The following is a 7582-nucleotide window of genomic DNA, read 5'->3' as shown; positions in this document are numbered from 1 at the left end:
TAGACCAGGCTGGTCTCGAACTCACAGAGATCCACCTGCCTCTGCCTCCCGAGTGCTGGGATTAAAGGCGTGTGCCACCACCGCCCGGCTTAATATCAAAAATCTAAGCAGCACAACACACATGAAAACCCCAACTGAGATCTGTTAAATTTGTCATGGGAAGAGAAAAATAGAGACTGGATTTAAGAATAGTGATTTAGCTAGGTCAGTGGTGCATGCCTGTGATCCAAGCACTTGGGAAGCTGAGGCAGGAGTACTGTGAGTTCAAGAGCAGTCAGGGCTACTTGGTGAGACCCTACTCTCATAAAAAGAATGAAGGCGGGGGTGGGGGTGGGGTGACGGATTGGGAGGAGAGGAGGGAGGGGAAACAAAACAGGATGAAGTGGCTGGTTCTTCTTAAATAAGATTTTGGAAGCCAAAGAGTAACAACAAGGTGGTTTGTTCACCCTCTTCTTTGACAGACTCTTAAATAAGGTTTTGTAAACAAAAATGTAATCTATCATTTTCATATTCTTCTTCTCACCGAGTAGCTTCATTCATAACCCAACCACTTCAACAAGACATGATTCTTAAAGTTGGTTTAACGTAAAAAAATAAAATGACCTGCCTAAGGTCAGACAATTTATGGGGACTATGCCGTGGCGTCCTAATTCCCTCAGTGAGCTCTTTCTTCCTGGACACAGAACATCCAGGAGACAAGTGGAGTGGGCGTGGCGCGAGACTGCAAAATTCACCCTGGGCGGAGGGAGGAACCGACCGCGAGGCACCGCAAGGACTGCTGGGAGGGGCATGTTCGCAGAGTTCTAGGCCCGGATAGCTACCCGCCGCCACCTTCCAGCTCTGCTTTGTCTTCCGCCTCCCCAGCGCCCTGTGCACGTGAAATCTACATTACCTTTCCCAGGGTTCCGCTCATTATTAGTTACTCCACCTTCAAAGGAAAACCGAGAACCCGCCCCGGCAGCCACGACCCCTAGGCTTCTGAAACGCGGCCGGAAAGGTTTTAATCAGGTCCGATTACAAAATCCGACCGAGTTTCTCTCTACTCCCGCAGCACTTTGGTTCCGGAAGCTTTTAAAACTCAACGACTAGATTTTTTTCCCCTAATCCCACTGTCAATCCAGGTCGTGTCACTTTCCCTATGATTTCTCTGGGCAGCATTAGTTCCCATTCTTTGTGTTACTCGGGTGCTTTTCACATAATTTTGATATCTCTCCTATGAGACTATATTATTTATTGTCTTTTCCCCATATTTGTTTGAAACCCTTTAGGACTCAAATCCTGTCTGATTAATTCATTACAGCGTGTAATATAGAACAGAAATCTTGATTTGCAACCTCGACTTCGGAGTTGATTTTAACCCCGTGTGAACCTTTCTAACATTCCGTTTCCTCATAATAATTGAGAATAACTATCTTTTATTGAGTGGTCCATTGTGTGCAATAATTTGTGCTCACTTAATTCTTTATAAGCCTCCTAGAGAGTTTTACAGAAAAAGCTTTGAGAAATTAAGAGATTTGTCTAGGATAAAGTAACTGAGAGCTAAATTTCACACCCTTTCTTTGCAGCTTGGTCTGCAAAGTGAGTTCCTGGACAGCAGGGCTGTTGTACAGAGAAACCCTGTCTTGAAAAAGAAAAAAACAGAAAAAAAAAAAAACAACCAAAACCAAAAACAGAAATCAACATTAGAAAAAGTAATGAAAAGAGATCACCACATATTTGTTATTTCACTCAGTGAAAGTGGTGAATATGCACTTGAAAGATGGCTGATCAGTTAAGAATGCCTACTGCTCTTGCAGAGGACCTTAGTTAGGTTTTCAGCTCCTATATCAGAAATCTCACAACCTCCTTTAATTCCACTTCTGGGTGTTCAACATGCTCTCTGGCATCCTCGGGTTCCTACACTCACATGAACATACTTACACAGACACACATGCACATAAATAAAAATATGATCCTGGCCTTTAATCCCAGCACAAAGAAGGCAGAGCTATGTGGATCTCTGTGAGTTCAATGAAAGCCTGGTCTATATCCGAGTTCCAGAACAGCTAGGGCTATATAGAGAAATCCTGTCTCAAAAAATATCCTTTGTTAAATGGTAAATATATATATATATAAAAAAACATTGTGACTGAGTAGTGGAGTACTACACAGTACATGAGATGCCGTTTTTGACTTGCACAAATTAACTCCAAACGGACCTTACACCTAAACATCAAATGCTAAGTGCAGAACTTCTAAAATACACTTGTGACCAGTCCTCTCTGAGTTTGGCAACTGCCTAGGCTTTGGGAGGTTTCTCTAAGGCCCTGATGTATAGAGCAATAACAGAGCTCTGTCTCTAATCTCGGGAATACACTTGCTAGAGCTGGTAAAGATGTAGGGCCAGGGCCTTTGGAAAAGGGTTGTTTCAGATTCTCAGAACCCAAGACTTTTCACAGAAGGGTGAAAACTGGTTATCTGTCCCAACACCACTGAGGACTTTGTTTATAATGTACTTGAGTTACCCAGTGTATTTCTTGTGCAACATTGTCTGACTTGCCTCTTTCTGAATTTGTATACTTCCTTTTAAAACCGATTTACAGCCGGCGGTGGTGGCGCACGCCTTTAATCCCAGCACTTGGGAGGCAGAGTCAGGCGGATCTCTGTGAGTTCGAGACCAGCCTGGTCTAAAAGAGCTAGTTCCAGGACAGGCTCCAAAACCACAGAGAAACCGTGTCTCAAAAAACAAAAAACAACAACAACAAAAAAAACCGATTTACATTAGCAAGAGACTTGTTGAATTATAATTAGCAGCCAGTGCTGGGAACTCTGCCCTGTGAACCTTCTGCTCACCTGGTTCTGTCACTCAGACCTCACTAGCCAATCAGAGCCTCCAGCAGACCCACCAGTCAAATGGGAGGGTTCTTTTGGGAGCCAGGCTTCCTATTTAGCTCTTCCCTAAGAAATCATTTCTCTCCTGCTCTGCGCTTTGGGTTCCCTTGTTGGGAGAGAGCATTTGAGCTTGGCAGCTACACCGTGGTGAGTGAGGGGTTGCTCTCCACAGATAGGAGGAGCGATGTGCCAAGGTGAGTAAGGGGATAACGTCCCCACGTGTGGAGGAGTGGCTGGGCTTGGCGGGTGTCCCCAAACTAGGTGGAGCGGCCTGCTGAGGTTCGGGTCTGGTGTGGTGTGTCCTCCCCTGGCTGGGTGGGAGCCAGTGGACAAACAGAGTTTAATGTGTTCCTGCCTCGTCCTGCCTCATCCTAAGTAGTTCTAAGTGATCCTTGCAACTCCCTGCTGGCAGCCTCTGAATAACTTCACTGCCTGGGCTGTGTCTGCACAGAGCAGAGCTTTGGGAGTCACAAATGGTGGTGCTTATAGTGCTTATTTTGTTGCATGTGGAGCGATATCACCAAATATGCCAAACTCGGAGACTTGTGGTCTCTCCTGGGTCTTCAGAAGTTCTGCACTTTTAACATCTAGGTTTAGGATTCGTCTGTAGTCAATTTTGTGGGGCTTGTAAAAGGTTTCTCCTGTGTAGATTAGCACTCCACTGCTAAACTGTGATGTAGAAGAAGAGAATTGATAATAGAATTAATGGTATAAGGATTTACCAGTTCTTAGGAGACATTAAGTCACACAAAGTGTTAGTTTGGGAGCGTAGGCCCCAGTCCTTTGCATCTATCCCAGCCACCATGCCTGGTCTGTACTTCAAATCCCAGCATGCCAGGTCCTGACCCCTCCCTGGGGGTGGGGTCGGGACCCCTCCCCAGGGTACTTAAGTGATTCCCCAAAAGAGAAACAAGTGGTTTCTTCCTCCCAGGAGTCGGTTTCCTGCGGCTTCCCGTTTCCCCCTCGGGCCACCCGAGAGCGCAGGTCTCCTATTAAACCTGGATATTTCTTAATTTGGCATGTTTTAATTTGGCTTGATTGGGAATTTTTGCGTCTTCAGAGGCTCCCACCGAGCTAGGGCAGATTCTTTACATGTGGCAAGCAGGCCTCGTGTTGAAAGGCCCCAAGTCTGCAGGTCGAGCTCTCTGTGCCACGTTTAAAACCGGCTTCTGGGCTACAGCGGCTCTGTCTTGGTGAGTTCCTTTTCTTGTCTATGCTATAGGGTTCGGGTGTACCCATTCGTACTTATTTTTGTTGTTTTTGGATTTCCATTTGAAGTTGTGAGCTCACGCTGGGAATTCGAGTCAGGTTGCGGTCAATCCTGCGGGATTGGGGTTGGATGAGGCAGAGATCTGTTTGTTACGGGACGCCGGGCATTCAGTCTCTGCGACCCTTTTTTTTTTTTTACCGAATTGCCACTTTGGAGGATGATCTGAAATGGACTTAGGCCACGTGGTTGGGCATAAACTCTGAACTGGCACTTAAAGTTCAAAGCCAGGTCTGTTTTTGCCCCTGTAAGCCTTTTCCAAAAAAAATCTTTTAAATTGATCCTGCCTGATACAAATGAGCAAAACTTACATATGGTTTTTGTCCATGGTTTTTTTTTTTCGTCTCTGTGCTATCGCTCCTCCCCCACCTTAGCCTGTCTCACTACCATGCTGCCTGAGGCACTGGCTCCTCCCCTACTCCCTCAAGCCCACACTCCCTACCTCTTCTGGTGGAGCTACATTTTTCCCCCAGTCCTTTGCTTCTATCCCAGCCACAAGGCCTTGTCTGGACTTCAAATCCCAGCATGCCAGGTCTTGACCCCTCCCTAGGGCACTTAAGTGATCCCCAAAAGAGAAACATGTGGTCTCCCTTTCTTCCCGGGGGTTGCATTCCTGCAGCTTCCCGGTTTTACCCTTGAGGCCACCCCGAGAGCTTAGATCTCCCACTAAACCTGGATATTTCTTAATTTGGATTGTTTTGATTTGGGAATTTTTGCGTCGTCAGAGAGCTCACTTTTGAAATATTCCTAACACAAAGTAGAATTTCTATTTCTAAATATTTTTCTAAATATTTATCTTAAATATTGTTCACATTCACGATTGTTATAGCTTTGATGTAAGTTTTTTTTTTTTTTTTGAGTCTTGGGTTTCTCTGTTTTGAACTCACAGAGATCTGCCTGTGTCTCCCTCCCAAATGCTGGGATTAAAGATGTACACCACCACTTTCCAGCAAGAAGTCATATTATGTCAATCTTTGTACATTTTTTTTATAATCTTATTGATCACTCTGAGTGTTTCCACTATGAATGTAGCTTTGTAATCAGCTTTTCTGTTATAAATTGTTGGAATTGTCATTGAATTGTATTCATTTTATGATGCAAACTTACTATACACAGTATCTTTGTTTTGAGCTATCAAGTTCCCAAAAATTAATTATATGCTTCTTTATTTACTTTGGTTTTATTTTTCTTGTTGCTGTTAATCTGAAATACTTTTGGTTTATTGGATACAATGTCTTTGCAGGTCGGTTTTGCTGATGTGAGGTTATCTTTTGCTTGAGTTTGTGTGTGTGAAGTTAGTTTTCTTGGTTTGTGGTTTTCCTTGTAGTACTTTCTGTAAGGCTGGGTTTGTGGCTAATGTTGTTTAAATCTGGTTTTGTCATGGACTATCTTGTTTCCTCCATTGATGGCGATTGAAAGGTTTGCTGGTTATAGATATCTTTGCTTGCATCTGTGGTATTTTAGTGTCTGCATCGCATCTGCTCAGGACCTTCTGGCTTTCTTGGTTTCCATTGAGAAGTCTGGTGTAATTCTGATACGTTTACCTATATATGTTACTTGACCTTTTTCCTTTGCAGCTCTTAATATTCTTTCTTTATTCTGTATGTTTTGTGTTTTAATTATTATATGGCGAGGCGATTTTTTTTATCCAGTCTATTTGGTGTTCTTTAAGCTTCTTGTACCTTCATAGGGATATCCTTTAAGTTGGGAAAGTTTTCTTCTATAATTTTCTTGCATATGTTTTCTGTGCCTTTTGTTCCTATTATTCTTAGGTTTGGTCTTTTGATGTTTTCCCAGATATCTTGATGTTTTGAGTTAGAATTTGTTAGATTTAATGTTTTCTTTGCCTGATGAATTTATTTTATCTAGCTATATTCAACCCCTGAGATTCTCTCTTCCATCTTTTCTATTCTGTTGGTTATACTTCCTTTTGTAGTTTCTATTCATTTACCCAGATTTTCCATGTCCAGAGTTTCCTTGGTTTGTGTATTGCCTCTATTTCAGTCTTTAAGTCTTGAGCCATTTTCTTCAACTTTCTTCAAAATCCAGTTTGATGGTTTTGCCTTTGTTTTCTTGAGTTTCTTTGGGTGATTTATTTCTTTCAATTTTCTGTTGTTTTTTATCTCCCCCTTTTAAGGGAAATTTTCATTTCATTTTAAAGGTCTCTATCCTCTTCATGAAGTTATGTTTCAAATCATTTTCTTCTGCTTTTACTTGGTTATGATGATCAAATCTGCCTGATCTGTGATCACTGGGTTTTGATGTTACCATATGGATTATTAGGTTATTGGATAAATTTTTGCATTGGTGCCTACCCATCTCTTCCTTCAGTTGATGTTGACAGTGTCTTTGCATCTTGGTCCAATTTTTTTTTTTTTTTTGATTTTGGAGATACCATAGCTTTTGGTTCCTGTTCTAGAACTAGCTCTCATAGACCAGGCTGGCCTTGAACTCACAAAGATCGCCTGTCTCTGCCTCGAGTGCTGGGATTAAAGGCGTGCGCCACCACCACCTAGCTCTTGGTCCAGTTCTTACAGTGGCTGTCTGAGTCTTTGGGAACTGTTCTTGGTCTGCTCTGTGTTTCAGGGAGCCAATGAGTTTTCCTTTAGCATGTTCTCTTTCTCTGTTCTGGGTTGCTCTCACAGCTAGAGTTCCTCTCGGTCCTCTCAGCAGAACCTCTCCTGCAGGCTGTTTAGATAACCCTGCAACAGGTTAGTGAGGACCTCTGCTGGGGTCCTGGTCACTCACATCTTGGTCCTCTCATTATTGTAGCAAGCTGTATTTCTGAGTTCCACTGAAGTTGCAGGATAGGTGAATTTGGTTACAGCACTCGGGAGGCAGAGACAGGCGATCTTTGTGAGTGGTGTGCGAACTGTACCGAGGGTGTAACACCGAAATTGGGTGTTACAATTGGAGGCACCGCTGGGATGATCATCGGCAACTAGACCCATCTGCGAGATCGGGAAGTAGGGATCCCTGAGAGGTCGCCCTCGGGAAGACTGGCCAGCAGGTAAGAGATTGTGTGGCGAGGGTGAATTGGTTATGGGTGCAAGTTATTCTGTTCCTATGTTGGAGGGCCGGCTAAAAGGCCAGTTGTTAGGTCTTTGGCACCGGTGTTAAAGTTGAGACGGCACAAGAGACCATTAAGACAGTTTTAAAGTATAGTCCTTGGTTCCTACATGCAGGAGGTTTTAACATTACTGATTGGGATCAGGTAAAGGCTGATCTTCAAAATGCTCTAAAAGAGCAAGGGCCACAAGAAGTCCCCGTGGCAATATTTTCATTATGGCGCTTGGTCAGAGATGCTCTTCTCAGTGATGATGTTAGAGTTAAAGAACAATTGGAGTGTTTGAACAAAACCCTTGAAGAGATTCAGGAGGTAGAGTCTGTAAGTTCTATTAAGAGTTTTGAGGAACAGGAAGCTTTGGGAACAGGTAGTATTAG

General features: G+C 43.4%; 1 protein-coding gene across 1 annotated transcript in view; it reads right to left on the bottom strand.

The window, feature by feature from the left end:
• The window catches only part of Mrpl48 (mitochondrial ribosomal protein L48), an 18683-nt gene extending 17653 nt beyond the window's left edge, over window positions 1–1030 (bottom strand). The window contains exon 1 of the mRNA XM_005357495.2: window positions 893–1030. Coding sequence (XP_005357552.1) covers window positions 893–913 — 21 coding nt within the window. The 5' untranslated portion in view covers window positions 914–1030. The remainder of the gene's footprint in view (window positions 1–892) is intronic.
• Window positions 1031–7582: the final 6552 nt, after the last annotated feature.

Source organism: Microtus ochrogaster, chromosome 22 (assembly GCF_000317375.1).
Source record: "Microtus ochrogaster isolate Prairie Vole_2 chromosome 22, MicOch1.0, whole genome shotgun sequence".
Taxonomy (NCBI): Eukaryota; Metazoa; Chordata; class Mammalia; order Rodentia; family Cricetidae; genus Microtus; species Microtus ochrogaster.
The sequence above is the reverse complement of the archived record's forward strand: the minus strand, read 5'-3'. Positions and strand labels throughout refer to the sequence as shown.